Here is a 16,025-nt window from a genome sequence, read left to right as displayed (position 1 = left end):
TTGGCCAGAACAAATAGAAGATTAATGAAATAGAGCTAACCCCTAGCTTCCGAATGACAGAGCTAGCTCACCATTCACAAGAGTCACCTTTCCTTTAATCCTTTTGCCCCTGAGTCTCAGTTCTTTCCTCCTAACTCTAATGTTCTCCTACTTCTCATGGGCTGGGGGAATTCCTTTGTATGTTGACCTGGAAACCTGGATTTAGTGGTCATTGGTGTGGATGCAGTACCTGTGAGTGATGATGTTGTCATCCAGGGAGAGCAAATGAATGTGAAAGAAAGGAACAATGTCAATAGGACAATGCTGTGCATGGAAGACCTCATTTATTATTACAATTTAAATGTATTGCACCAAGTAATTTTCTTGTTGGTATTTGAAAGGTTTTCATTAGCTAAATATATAATTATACACATAAATAAAGCCTGACATTTACTGCAAAATCAGAAGGCTTAAGATCTTTGAAAAGAAAGGTGGATATACCTGATCTCAGAATGGAAAGTCTTCCTAAACATGTTACCCAAGTCAGAAAACATAAAGAAACAAGATTGATAGATTATATATATATATATATATATATATATATATATAAAATCACATTAATCAAGTTTGAAAGACAAAAAATAAGAAAAAGACATATAGTCAATATTCTTAATATATAAATAGCCCATATAGAAATCAGCAAATGATAAGCAAACCAATAACTGTCCAATGAACATGTTATTATTGTTCAAAAGGTAAATCTTTTCAAAAGAAGGAAATGTATTATTATTTATTATAATTTAAATGTACTTAACTAGTAACATGGAAATGTTAGCAGAAAACGGGTTAAGATAAGGAGACATTGCAGAGGATTTATTGTTGCAATGGAGTTCAAATTAATGGAGCTAATAGTCTAATTAGAATATACTATGTGGGTTCCACTATCAGTGGCATCAGTTACTCCCTAAGTTAATGATATTATAATAGAAAACCCATAATAAAATAAGCCAAAGGGTAACTGGAGTTGAAGCTATGTGTGCTCTAACTTGTTCTACTTTTAGGGAAGTTCTAGGCACAAGTTTGGGAGAGGTCTAGAACACGTTATAATAGGAAATTACAAGGGAGTAGTATTGAGCTGTCAGCAAAACTTAAGAAACTTCTTGGGAAACTTCTTAGTCCTATTGGCATCAATCTGCCAATGAAGATATGTTAGTGCAAATAATGTTTTGTGGATTCATATTGCCTCACCTGTTCTACTGAGCAGTCAGCAGTGCTTGGATGAAACTCGTGGATTTGGCAACTATAAAGAGACTTCTGACGTGTTGGCTCTTGTAAACTACCTTGAGATTTTAATATTGATGTCAGTCTGCAGATTGGATTCCTTTCTTTTTTCTCTTCAGTTTTACTGCCACCAAAAAGGGCTGTGCCCTCCCAAAGGAGTTTAAAAAGATAGAATAGAGAGCAGAACATATGAGGAAATGTTAAAGCAAACTAGTAGTCAAATAAATGCAATTTTAAATAATAACTCTTCATCAAAAATTTTTTCAAAGTTCTTTTTTTAATGTTAATACTCTGTATTATCAGATACCACTGATTTCTTACCAAGATTCATCCCACCTCAACTCTTTTTTTTTTTTTTTTTTACTGACAGAATCCTTATGTTTACTCTAGGATAGAATCCAGATAGGCTTAAGGTTTAGCTATAAAGTCTTTCTGGTAGTCCCATTCTTCTTATCAGCGACTGGTTTAGGAGAGGGCATGTCACCCATTTCCAGCCAGTGAGACCTGAGGGAAGTATTGGGCTCCTGGGAAAGAGTTCCTCTTCCTAGGAAGGAGACACAAGGAGATATGATCCATTTTTATTTCTGGTTCTGGTCTTGCTGGGATGTTCAGCCCAGAACTGCTTCAACTATCTTGTAATCCTGAGGGCAAAGTAGAGAGAAGAAGAATGATTTTATTGAGCCATTTAATCAAGCAGTACTAAAAACTGCCTCCCTCCCTCCTTCCCTCAATATTTCTTTCCTTCTTTCATTTCTCTTTCTTATTTTCTACGATGCATATATATAGGATAGAAAAATCTTGAGGTTAAAAAAAGAAAATTGCTGCTACTTGAATGATATGTTGCAAATCGACAGAAGTGGGAACTCTATCAGATGATGACATGAATATTAGCAACTGTGATTAATACCAGAGAGGGAATTGGCAATGCAAAGAGAGAAGTAGACATTCGTATTTAGCACATAATTGTTTTCCCTAATGTTCCCTTTGAAAATATTTGTTGACAAATTTAGGTCTCAAATGATTGAAAATGAACATCTGGACTGTGTCACGGTCCCACTTAGAGTCAAATGTGATGGTGATCCTTGTGCAGTGAGAATGAAGGAGAACAGCAGATGGGGATGTCTTGGGAGTTTAGTGGCACCTACCTGGTTATAAAACTGAAAATTCCGTCCCTGTCCCTGATGCCGAATGAGAATAATGAGGACAAAGTTTTGAGGATAAAGGAAAGAGAAATTTAGTAATTTGCCAGCAAATGAGGAGGGCAGCAGACTAACATCTTGAAAATTAGTGTCCTGCTCTCTGAAAGAGGGTAGGTCTATTTAAGGAGAAATTTGAGGGGGGGTTGGCAGGACTACATGACTGAGACTTCTCTGGGCTGGCGCTACTTCTTTTGATATTTCCGTGATTCTTGGCCATTATGGTTGTCTGCTTCCAGTCAAGATGTGCTGACTGTTTTTCTGCTGACTGCTTGGTCCTATGCACCTGTGACTCAAGAAGAACTATTCAAACAATATAGCACTTATCAGCATAGTTAGCAGAGAGAAACAGCATGTGTACATTATTTGATTTAATGCATAAGTTAAAAGAGAAAGTTGTTAAATTTTTAACTCTATATTTGGCTATAGATGTTGCTTGTCCTCTGAGTGCAAGAAAACCCAGAAATAAATGGTGTTAAAAAAACTCTCCTCATGGCAAAGTTTGCTTCAGAGCATTTCCTTCCCCTATTCCCTCAGCTTGTAGAAGTTGGAAGTCTGCATTTGAAGTTTGATGTAAACCATATGGCATATTTTGGAGGCTCCTGAGATGTACAACATTGCTCTATATGTTCCTGCCTCCTCACCTTTCTTGTGCTTCTCTCTCTGCCTTTATTGCCCTTTCTTCCCCAAATGGTACCTGGCTCTAGGTTAAGAAATACTACCATTAGCAATTATCTATAAATTCTAGCCTTGGACAGAAGACAAAAATCTTTATATTCCTCTCCAAAATATACAAGCCCTACCTATCTAATCTGAGAAGCAGAATGTGCATGATCATTGTATTGACAGTGTTACTTGTAAGCGCAGACTGGTGGAAAGACCAGATACACGCTCCTTGGGTAGATCAAGCAGGGTTTAATTATCTAAAGTAAATATAAAAGGAAATCAGCACAATCATGATACACATCGCAGAGGTCAGCAACATATTTCAGGACAGATGGGGGTTCCTGCTTCTGAAATCCTCACCACTGGGTGCATAGTTACACATAATAACATCTGAATAAGAGTAATATTATTCTTAGTAGTCTTTCACTTTGCATTTAGACTTAAGTACACAGGACTGGATCAGTTCTCTAAGTAGACTGCCTGGATATGTGCTGGGGACCACTTCTTTGGAGCCAGGAGCACCTCTTTAAACTCAGATTTATACTGTGGAAATGAATGAAGACTAACCAAATGAAAGCAAGCAGAGGCTATTTATTCAGAGCTTGCTATAGTAAGGGAGTCAGCCACTGTCACTTGTGTTTTAGCAGAGACTCAAAGGCAGGCAGAGGAGCGGAAAAAAGAGAAGGTTTCATGTATGCCCTGATTGGAAGCTGTTGGCATGAGGAAGCTGTAGGCAGGCTGGGGACAAATATTAGTAAAGCTGTCAGTTATTAATCAGGTCCTGGCCATTTGAGATCAGTTGTTACAGGGGTTACTGTTTGGCTTCCTGGACCATCACTGGAGATAGAAGTTTGACTTCCTGCAAGTCTGACTTATAGCAGGCTGGCTTCCTGGGGCTGGTTGATTTCCTGGCCAAGTTGTTGCAGGTTGTGGGTCAGAGATCTATTTTTATATATGATTTGGTCATTGTTATTTTTACATTAAACCTCTCAATACAGAACACAATATGATTATAGGAGGCGGTACAGTACAGTACACTACAGTGAAGCTAAGCCTAAACAACCCCTATTCATCACTCTTGGTGCATGCAAACTATTGTATCCTGATCCTAGTATAATCATTTTTTGTTTGTTTGTTTTCTTTTGTTTTTTTATACTGCAGGTTCTTATTAGTCATCAATTTTATACACATCAGTGTATACATGTCAATCCCAATCGCCCAATTCAGCACACCACCATCTCCACCCCACCGCGGATTTCCCCCCTTGGTGTCCATACGTTTGTTCTCTACATCTGTGTCTCAACTTCTGCCCTGCAAACCGATTCATCTGTACCATTTTTCTAGGTTCCACATACATGCATTAATGTACGATATTTTTCTCTTTCTGACGTACTTCACTCTGTATGACAGTCTCTAGATCCATCAACGTCTCAACAAATGACTCAATTTCGTTCCTTTTTATCGCTGAGTAATATTCCATTGTATATATGTACCACATCTTCTTTATCCATTCGTATGCTGATGGGCATCTAGGTTGCTTCCATGACCTGGCTATTGTAGATAGTGCTGCAATGAACATTGGGGTGCATGTGTCTTTTTGAATTACGGTTTTCTCTGGGTAAATGCCCAGTAGTGGGACTGCTGGATCATATGGTAATTCTCTTTTTAGTTTTTTAAGGAACCTCCATACTGTTCTCCATAGTGGCTGTATCAATTAACATTCCCACCAACAGTGCAAGAGGGTTGCCTTTTCTCCACACCCTCTCCAGCATTTGTTGTTTGTAGATTTTCTGATGATGCCCATTCTAACTGGTGTGAGGTGATACCTCATTGCAGTTTTGATTTGCATTTCTCTAATAATTAGTGGTGTTGAGCAGCTTTTCATGTGCTTCTTGGCCATCTGTATGTCTTTTTTGGAGAAATGTCTATTTAGGTCTTCTGCCCATTTCTGGATTGGGTTGTTTGTTTCTTTAATATTGAGTTGCATGACTGTTTATATATTTTGGAGATTAATCCTTTGTCTGTTGATTCATTTGCAAAGATTTTCCCCCATTCTGAGGGTTGTCTTTTAGTCTTGTTTGTAGTTTCCTTTGCCGTGCAAAAGCTTTGACATTTCATTAGGTCCCATTTGTTTATTTTTGTTTTTACTTCCATTACTCTAGGAGGTGGATCAAAAAATATCTTGCTGTGATTTATGTCAAAGAGTGTTCTTCCTATGTTTTCTTCTAAGAGTTTTATAGTGTCCAGTCTTACATTTACATCTCAAGTCCATTTTGAGTTTATTTTTGTGTATGGTGTTAGGGAGTGTTCTAATTTCATTCTTTTACATGTAGCTGTCCAGTTTTCGAGCACCACTTATTGTAGAGACTGTCTTTTCTCCATTGTATATCCTTGCCTCCTTTGTCATAGATTAGTTGACCATAGGTGCGTGGGATTATCTCTGGGCTTGCTATCTTGTTCCATTGGTCTATGTTTCTGTTTTTGTGCCAGTACCATATTGTCTTGATTACTGTAGCTTTGTAGTATAGTCTGAAGTCAGGGAGTCTCATTCCTCCAGCTCCATTTTTCTTCTTCAATACTGTTTTGGCTATTTGGGTTCTTTTGTGTCTCCATACAAATTTTAAGATGATTTGTTCTAGTTCCGTAAAAAATGCCATTGGTAATTTGATAGGGATTGCATTGAATCTGTAGATTGCTTTGGGTAGTGGAATCATTTTCACAATACTGATTCTTCCAATCCACGAACATGCTGTATAGATGGGTCTTGTTTTTGTATCCATTCAGCAAGCCTGTGTCTTTTGGTTGGAGTATTTAGTCCATTCACATTTAAGGTAATTATTGATATGTATGTTCCTAGGACCATTTTCTTAATTGTTTTGGGTTTGTTTTTGTAGGCCATTTTCTTCTCTTGTGTTTCCCACTTAGAGAAGTTCCTTTAGCATTTGTTGTAGAGGTGGTTTGGTGGTGCTAAATTCTCTTAGCTTTTGCTTGTCTGTAAAGCTTTTGATTTCTCCATCAAATCTGAATGAGATCCTTGCTGGGTAGAGTAATCTTGGTTGTAGGTTCTTCCCTTTCATCACTTTAAGTATATCATGCCACTCCCTTCTGGCTTGTAGAGTTTCTGCTGAGAAATCAGCTGTTAGTTAGCCTTATGGAAGTTCCCTTGTATGTTATTTGTCGTTTTTCCCTTGCTGCTTTCAATAATTTTTCTTTGCCTTTAATTTTTGCCAATTTGATTACTATGTGTCTTGGTGTGTTTCTCCTTGGGTTTATCCTATATGGGACTAGCTGCGCTTCCTGGACTTGGGTGGCTATTTCCTTTCCCATGTTAGGGAAGTTTTTGACTATAATCTCTTCAAATATTTTCTCGGGTCCTTTCTCTCTCTGTTCTCCTTCTGGGACCCCTGTAATGCGAATGGTGTTGCGTTTAATGTTGTCCCAGAGGTCTCTTAGGCTGTCCTCATTTCTTTTCATTCTTTTTTCCTTATTCTGTTCTGCAGCAGTGAATTCCACCATTCTGTCTTCCAGGTCACTTATCCGTTCTTCTGCCTCAGTTATTCTGCTATTGATTCCTTTTAGTATAGTTTTCATTTCAGTAATTGTATTGTTCATTTCTGTTTGTTTGTTCTTTAATTCTTCTAGGTCTTTGTTAAACATTTCTTGCATCTTCTCGATCTTTGCCTCCATTCTTTTTCCGAGGTCCTGGATCATATTCACTATCATTATTCTGAATTCTTTTTCTGGAAGGTTGCCTATCTCCACTTCATTTAGTTGTTTTTCTGGGGTTTTATCTTGTTCCTTCATCTGGTACATAGCTCTCTGCCTTTTCATCTTGTCTATCTTTCTGTGAATGTGGCTTTTTTTCCCCACAGGCTGCAAGATTGTAGTTCTTCTTGCTTCTACTGTCTGCCCACTGGTGGATGAGGCTATCTGAGAGGCTTGATGGGAGTGACTGGTGGTGGGTAGAGCTCTCTCTCTCTCTCTCTCTTTTTTAATATTTATTTATTTATTTGTCTGTGCCAGGTCTTAGCTGCGGCACGTAAGATGTTCGTTGCCATGTGCAGGATCTTTAGCTGTGACATGCGGGATCTTTTGTTGCAGCATGCGAACTCTTAGTTGCAGTATGTAGGATCCAACCAGGGATTGAACCTGGGCCTCCTGCATTGTGATCGTGGAGTCTTAACTTCTGGAGCACCAGGGAAGTCCCAATCCTGGTATATTCTTAAACTTAGCAATGCAGAGCCAGAATGGGGTCACTTTGCCAGAAGCCTCCGGGAGTCATGCTAACAAACCCTTAGATCAGCTGTAAAGTTTATCCTGAAATTAGAAAAGTAATATGAACAAGAAATGGAAATCAAACAGAAGTGATGACTGGTTGTTCTCCCAAAACACCTTCATGGCCATCATGTTTCATCCACAAACCTTAATGCAACCACTGTGTAAGCCTTTGCAGTAGGTCTCCACTGCTGTCTCTCAGGTTTAAGTGATTTAGGACTGTGTCATCTGATAAAGCTACTCATGGAGCTGTAATGATAAGTTGGGAAACTTGCTGAAGGATTTGATGATATATTCTGACAGCTAAATCACCCTTGGACAGGATACCACATGCATGTGCTCAGAGACTCTTTCTGGGAATTGTAGAGGTACTGCTACGTCCTTGGCATGGGAGTTTAGATTGGAAGGAAGCAAAAGACACTGAAAAGTAAATGAGCCAATCTTTCTCCCTTGGGTTTTGTTTGAACAGGAAGAGAGATTACTTGTCAATTGCTGAACTTATTTTTATACATGCATTTAAAAATATAGCGCTTCAGTGGCTAACAATGAGTAGTAACAATAATGAAACTTTGACAGTGTTTTCGTACCATTCATTTGGAAACATTTCTGCTTGCATTACCAGAGGCCGTATTACTTAAGCTTCCCCAACCCCCAGCTGTCTGAGATGTTGTATGAATCCTGTGTCTCAAGTAATTTCAAGTGAGATTGAAGAACAAACTAATTTCAACTCAATCTAATCGAATAAGCATTTGATGACGGCATACCTTGTTCTGAGCACTGTCATCTTATATATTATCAAGGCATGATATTTTATTCCTGATCTTGAAACATAAAGAAGTGCAAGTTAAAGAATACATTTGGCCTTCCCTGGTGGCGCAGTGGTTGAGAGTCCGCCTGCCGATGCAGGGGACACGGGTTTGTGCCCGGGTCCGGGAAGATCCCATGTGCCGTGGAGTGGCTGGGCCCGTGAGCCATGGCCGCTGAGCCTGCGCGTCCGGAGCCTGTGCTCCACAACGGGAGAGGCCACAACAGTGAGAGGCCTGCGTACCGCAAAAAAAAAAAAGAATATGTTGGAAAAGCTTCATAAGAACCACTAGTAAAATTAAAAGTAGTTTCACTTTTGAAGTCAATGGGAAATATAGTAGTAAATAAAGCATACTCCATAGAGTAGACAGAAATAAAAGGAAAGCAAGAAAATATTGAAAAGAAAAAAAGATAATATAACTAGACAAAAAATAAGTTATAACAAAGAAAATGGTTTAAATTTCCTTTGTGAAAAGGAAAGATTAACTATATCCTAAATGATGCTAGATGACGAAGAATAAAAAGTGAGGTGAGATGCACCAGGAAAACACAAATAACCACAGAGTAGATGTTTCAATATTAATCTCAAACAAGTGTAATTCAAAGTCAAAATAATTAAAATGGAACGAAGGACACAATTTTACATTGATGAAAATAGCAATCAAAATATCCTCTTTTAGCAAAGATTATAAGAACTAGGCTCATTGGAGAGTATAAACTAGCACACTTTTTTCAGCCCTCTTCTACTTAATGTCAGTCATCAGTCATATGACTGATAGGGCCATCTGACACCATTCACTTCACCTTCCCAATCCACTTGCTGCTCATTAGGGATACTTTCTGTACATCAAGATGTGGCTTATCATCTTTGGGCATTTTTTAGTATAACTTTCTGAAATATCACTTCTTTTAGTTTTCTTTTGCTGCATAACAAATTACCACAAATTTAATGGCTTAAGACAACACTCATATTAATAGCTCACGGTTCTATAGGTCAGAAGTCTGGGCAGACTTCACTTGTTCCCTAAACGGGGTTTCACATGGCCAAGATCAGGTGTCAGCTGGACTGGGCTCTTTATGGAGTATCGGGGAAAGAAATCACTTCCAAGCTTATTCCGGTTGTTGGCAGAACTCACTTCCCTACAATTGTAGGACTGGAGTGTCCATTTTCCTACTAGCTGTCAGATATGGACCACTCTTATAGCTCCTAGAGGCCACTCTCCCATCGTTTAAATGGCTCCTCCATCTTCAAAACTAGCAACAGTGCCTTGAATCCTTCTGTTTAGATCTCTCTGAGCTTCCCTTCTGCCAATGGACAGAGAAAACTCTCTGCTTTCAAAGGGCTTGTGTGATTAGATTAAGTTCACCTGGATAATCTCCCTTTTGGTTAACCCAAAACCAACTGATTAGTACTTTAAATTGCATCTACAAAATCCCATTTGCCACGTAATATAACATAATCACAGGTGTAATATTGTATTCATCATATTCGTACCCAGATTAGTGCAGGAAATCTTGGTTGGGGTGGAGGGGAGCATAGATTTTAGGATTCTGCCTACCACACTGCTCTTATGTCCTTCTGCACTTACTACCTTGTGAATCCTAAAGGCTCAGCAACCTTTGTATATTTTGTAGTCTCTCTCTTAATTTTAACAAAATTAAAATTTTTGTTTTCCACATACTTGTGGCTTTCATAAGATTTCCATGATGAGAGGGGGAAACTACTGATTAATGCATCCATGTTCACATTGAAAGTTTCTCTATTTTTGAGAGTGATTTATCCCTTAATCAAATTGTTTTCTGATTCTGAGATTTGTTTCTTTAGAATTTTGGTTCAGAGTTATCTCACATGCTGCCTCTAATAATTTGAATATCTGATTTAGGGAGTGGTAGGGGACCTAAATCTGTTCTTTGTTGCTTTTGCTCATCCTAGCTTATTTCCTTCTATATTTGCCAGTACTTTTTGTGAGCTCACATTTGTTGAATTTAATCTGGGGGAATCCTGAGAGTCTAAATTGGGGATAGTTTGCTTCAGAGAGGATTTGTATTTTCATAGACTCCTTCAATTGTTGTTTTAAAGGCCCTAGGCTTCATGCAGGAGGCTTGCTATAAGCTTTCCAACCTTGCCAGAGGTCCAAAAGCTTTGTCTCCAGATGGTAGTTCTGATCCTAGGATTAGCCTTGGGACATACTTACATTTTGAATTTGTTTATTTCTCCCTGATCTGGTTTCAGTTCACCTATTTTCTGTTTCTTCCTCCCTCCTTCCCTCTCTCTCTTCTTTCCTTTTTCATATCCTCTCTTACTTACTTCCTCTCCTGCTTAGGTTGTGCTAATAAAAGCACAGAATCAAATGTATGGGACACAGTAGCTCCACTGTACTCAGCACTGGTAAGAGTAAAATATTGTGCTCTGTTCTGAGAACACTTTTTTAAGGAGATCATGATCAAAGTGATGTACAGCCAGAGGTTCAGCCATAATAAAGATGAAGAACAGGTAAGTTTGTTTACTTTGTTTACCTGGGAAAAGAGAAGCCATGTTATAACTCTTCAAATCTCTGAAAGGATCTTGTGCTCAAGAGAAATAAGGCTTATCTTCCATTTTCAAGAAGCAGAAGCAACAGGTGCATCAAGCAAGGAGGTTCACATTAGCTCAGCATAAGATGGAACCTATGATTATACTTGTACAGTATTAGAATGGGCCGCCTTTGTGAATTGTGTGCTCTAGACTCTGAGCTTATTCACCTTTGTGAATTGTGTGCTCTAGACTCTGAGCTTACTATTCTCAGCAGTAGTTTAGAGGCCAGGAGTACATTTCTACTTTGACTATGATGCTGTACCAAATAACCTTTACTCTCCCTTCCTATGAGCCCAGATTCTAGGCTTGTTTATTCCATGACTCTTATACATTTAGATAAAAAATAAGAAATGATACCCATCTGGAAGAAACATTTATCCCACATTCTGACTATAATGGAAGGAAATTTTGTGTCACAGTTTTGAAGAAAACTTTCAAATGGTAAATAAGAGTAATCGTTAATATATTTTACTTCCAAATTAATTCTCATAATGTGCCGAGAAAAAAAGGCAGTTAATTATTACACAAAATATTCTCCTCATGCATATCAACAGTGGGAGAAAATATGACGTATTTTTCAAGAATAATGATAAGGTTCACTCAAAAATAGAAATTTAGTTCATCTTAAACTAAATAGAACAGACACTAAATGAGAAGCGATGACACAGCATAAGCTATATGATTACATTTAAAATACTCTGCAGGGCAGAAGGGAGTGGCATGATTATTTAAAGTGATGAAAGGGAAAAACCTACAACCAACATTACTCTACCCAGCAAGGCTCTCATTCAGATTTGACAGAGAAATCAAAAGCGTTACAGACAAGCAAAAGCTAAGAGAATTCAGCGCCACCAGAGCACCTTTGCAACAAATGCTAAAGGAACTTCTCTAGTCAGGAAACACAAGGGAAGAAGAAGACCCACAAAAACAAACCTAAAATAATTAAGAAAATGGTAATAGGAACATACACATCAATAATTACCTTAAATGTAAATGGATTAAATGCCCCAACCAAAATACACAGACTGGCTGAATGGATACAAAAATAAGACCCATCTATACGCTGTCTACAAGAGACCCACCTCAGAACAAGGGACGCATACAGACTGAAACTGAGGGGATGGAAGAAGATATTCCATGCAAATGGAAGTCAAAAGAAAGCTGGAATAGCAATATTCATATCAGATAAAATAGACTTTAAAATAAAGACTGTTGCAAGAGATAAGGAAGGACACTACATAATGATCAAGGGATCAGTCCAAGAAGAAGATATAACAATTATAAATATTGAAGCACCCAACATAGGAACACCTCAATACATAAGGCAAGTGCTAACAACCATAAAAGGGGTAATTGACAGTAACACAATAATAGTGGGGGACTTTAACACCCCACTTACACCAATGGACAGATCATCCAAACAGAAAATAAATAAACACAAGCTTTAAATGACACAATAGACCAGATAGATTCAGTTGGTATTTATAGGACATTCCACCCGGAAGTGACAGAATACACTTTCTTCTCAAGTGCACATGGAACATTCTCCAGGATAGATCACATCTTGGGTCCGAAATCAAGCCTCAGTAAATTTAAGAAAATTGAAATTGTATGAAGCATCTTTTCTGACCACAACACTATGAGATTAGAAATCAACTACAGGAAAAAAAAAAGAGCTGTAAAAAACAGAAATACATGGAGGCTAAACAGTGCACTACTAGATAATCAAGAGATCACTGAAGAAATCAAAGAGGAAATTAAAAAATACATAGAAACAAATGACAATGAAAACAAAACAACCCAAAGCCTATGTGACACAGCAAAAGCGTTCTAAGAGGGAAGTTTATAGCAATTCAATCTCACCTCAAGAAACAAGAAAAATCACAAATAAACTATCTAACCTTACACCTAAAGCAACTAGAGAAAGAAGAACAAAGAAAACCCAAAGTCAGTAGAAGGAAAGAAAGCATAAAGATCAGAGCAGAAATAAATGAAATAGAAATGAAGAAAAAAATATCAAATATCAATAAAATTAAAAGTTGGTTCTGGGCTTCCCTGGTGGCACAGTGGTTGAGAGTCTGCCTGCCGATGCAGGGGACACAGGTTCGTGCCCTGGTCCGGGAAGATCCCACATGCTGCGGAATGGCTAGGCCCATGAGCCTGTGTGTCCGGAGCCTGTGCTCCGCAACGGGAGAGGCCACAACAGCAAGAGGCCCGCGTACCGCAAAAACAAAAAAAGTTGGGTCTTTGAGAAGATAAACAAAATTGATAAACCTTTAGCCAGATACATCAAGAAAAAAGGGAGAGGACTCACATCAATAAAATTAAAATGAAAAAGGAGAAATTAAACTGACACCACAGAAATACAAAGGATTATAAGAGACTACTACAAGCAACTATATGCCAATAAAATAAACAACCTTGAAGAAATGGACAAATTCTTGGAAAGGTACAATTTTCCAAGACTGAACCAGGAAGAATTAGAAAATATAAACAGACCTATCACAAGTAATGAAATTGAAACAATACACTACTTAATAATGAAGTGATCACTGAAGAAATCAAAGAGGAAATAAAAAAATAACTAGAAACAAATGACAATGGAGACACAATGAGCCAAAACCTATGGGATGCATCAAAAGCAGTTCTAACAGGGAAGTTTATAGCAATACAATCCTACCTTAAGAAGCAGGAAACATCTCGAATAAACAACCTAACCTTGCACCTCAAGCAATTAGAGAAAGAAGAACAAAAAAACCCCAAAGCTAGCAGAAGGAAAAAAATCATAAAAATCAGATCAGAAATAAATGAAAAAGAAATGAAGGAAACAATAGCAAAGATCAATAAAACTAAAAGCTGGTTCTTTGAGAAGATAAACAAAATAGATAAACCACTAACCAGACTCATCAAGAAAAAAAGGGAGAAGACTCAAATCAATAGAATTAGAAATGAAAAAGGAGAAGTAACAACTGACACTGCAGAAATAAAAAAGATCATGAGAGATTACTACAAGCAACTCTATGCCAATAAAACAAACAATCTGGAAGAAATGGACAAATTCTTAGAAATACACAACCTGCCAAGACTGAATCAGGAAGAAATCGAAAATATGAACAGACCAATCACAAGCACTGAAATTGAAACTGTGATTAAAAATCTTCCAATAAACAAAAGCCCAGGACCAGATGGCTTCACAGGCGAATTCTATCAAACATTTAGAGAAGAGCTAACACCTATCCTTCTCAAACTCTTCCAAAATATAGCAGAGGGAGGAACACTCCCAAATTCCTTCTATGAGGCTACCATCACCTTGATACCAAAACCAGACAAGGATGACACAAAGAAAGAAAACTACAGGCCAATATCATTGATGAACATAGATGCAAAAATCCTCAACAAAATACTAGCAAACAGAATCCAACAGCACATTAAAAGGATCATACACCATGATCAAGTGGGGTTTATTCCAGGAATGCAAGGATTCTTCAATATACGCAAACCTATCAATGTGATAAACCATATTAACAGATTGAAGGAGAAAAACCATATGATCATCTCAATAGATGCAGAGAAAGCTTTTGACAAAATTCAACACCAATTTATGATAAAAACCCTGCAGAAAGTAGGCATAGAGGGAACTTTCCTCAACATCATAAAGGCCATATATGACAAGCCCACAGCAAACATCATCCTCAATGGTGAAAAACTGAAAGCATTTCCACTAAGATCAGGAACAAGACAAGGTTGCCCACTCTCACCACTCTTATTCAACATAGTTTTGGAAGTTTTAGCCACAGCAATCAGAGAAGAAAAGGAAATAAAAGGAATCCAAATCGGAAAAGAGAAGTAAACCTGTCACTGTTTGCAGATGACATGATACTATACATAGAGAATCCTAAAGATGCTACCAGAAAACTACTAGAGCTAATCAATGAATTTGGTAAAGTAGCAGGATACAAAATTAATGCACAGAAATCTCTGACATTCCTATATACTAATGATGAAAAATCTGAAAGTGAAATCAAGAAAACACTCCCATTTACCATTGCAACAAAAAGAATAAAATATCTAGGAATAAACGTACCTAAGGAGACAAAAGACCTGTATGCAGAAAATTATAAGACACTGATGAAAGAAATTAAAGATGACATAAATAGATGGAGAGATATACCATGTTCTTGGATTGGAAGAATCAACATTGTGAAAATGACTCTGCTACCCAAAGCAATCTATAGATTCAATGCAATCCCTATCAAACTACCACGGGCATTTTTCACAGAACTAGAACAAAAAATTTCACAATTTGTATGGAAACACAAAAGACCCCGAATAGCCAAAGCAATCTTGAGAACGAAAAAAGGAGCTGGAGGAATCAGGCTCCCTGACTTCAGACTATACTACAAAGCTACAGTAATCAAGACAGTATGGTACTGGCACAAAAACAGAAAGACAGATCAATGGAACAGGATAGAAAGCCCAGAGATAAACCCACGCACATATGGACACCTTATCTTTGATAAAGGTGGCAGGAATGTACAGTGGAGAAAGGACAGCCTCTTCAATAAGTGGCGCTGGAAAAACTGGACAGATACATGTAAAAGTATGAGATTAGATCACACCCTAACACCATACACAAAAATAAGCTCAAAATGGATTAAAGACCTAAATGTAAGGCCAGAAACTATCACACTCTTAGAGGAAAACATAGGCAGAACACTCTATGACATAAATCACAGCAAGATCCTTTCTGACCCACCTCCTAGAGAAATGGAAATAAAAACAAAAATAAACAAATGGGACCTAATGAAACTTCAAAGCTTTTGCCCAGCAAAGGAAACCATAAACAAGACCAAAAGACAACCCTCAGAATGGGAGAAAATATTTGAAAATGAAGCAACTGACAGAGGATTAATCTCCAAAATTTACAAGCAGCTCATGCAGCTCAATAACAAGAAAACAAACAACCCAGTCCAAAAATGGGCAGAAGACCTAAATAGACATTTCTCCAAAGAAGATATACAGACTGCCAATAAACACATGAAAGAATACTCAACATCATTAATCATTAGAGAAATGCAAATCAAAACTACAATGAGATATCATCTCATACCAGTTAGAATGGCCATCATCAAAAAATCTAGAAACAATAAATGCTGGAGAGGGTGTGGAGAAAAGGGAACACTCTTGCACTGCTGGTGGGAATGTGAATTGGTTCAGCCACTATGGAGAACAGTATGGAGTTTCCTTAA

General features: G+C 37.8%; 1 protein-coding gene across 4 annotated transcripts in view; it reads left to right on the top strand.

The window, feature by feature from the left end:
• CFAP95 (cilia and flagella associated protein 95) overlaps window positions 1-16,025 on the top strand; it is a gene marked incomplete at its 5' end in the record, with an annotated part of 123,632 nt that overhangs the window by 17,299 nt on the left and 90,308 nt on the right. For 3 of the 4 annotated variants that reach the window (XM_082843127.1, XM_082843125.1, XM_082843126.1), the window contains one exon: window positions 10,526-10,695. The exons of the other annotated variant lie outside the window; for it this stretch is intronic. In XM_082843127.1, coding sequence (XP_082699253.1) covers window positions 10,685-10,695 — 11 coding nt within the window. The remainder of the gene's footprint in view (window positions 1-10,525; window positions 10,696-16,025) is intronic. 4 annotated transcript variants of the gene reach the window in all.

The sequence above is a fragment of the Leucopleurus acutus genome, assembly GCF_964270905.1.
Source record: "Leucopleurus acutus genome assembly, chromosome: 7".
In the NCBI taxonomy this organism is placed as follows: Eukaryota; Metazoa; Chordata; class Mammalia; order Artiodactyla; family Delphinidae; genus Leucopleurus; species Leucopleurus acutus.
The sequence above is the reverse complement of the archived record's forward strand: the minus strand, read 5'-3'. Positions and strand labels throughout refer to the sequence as shown.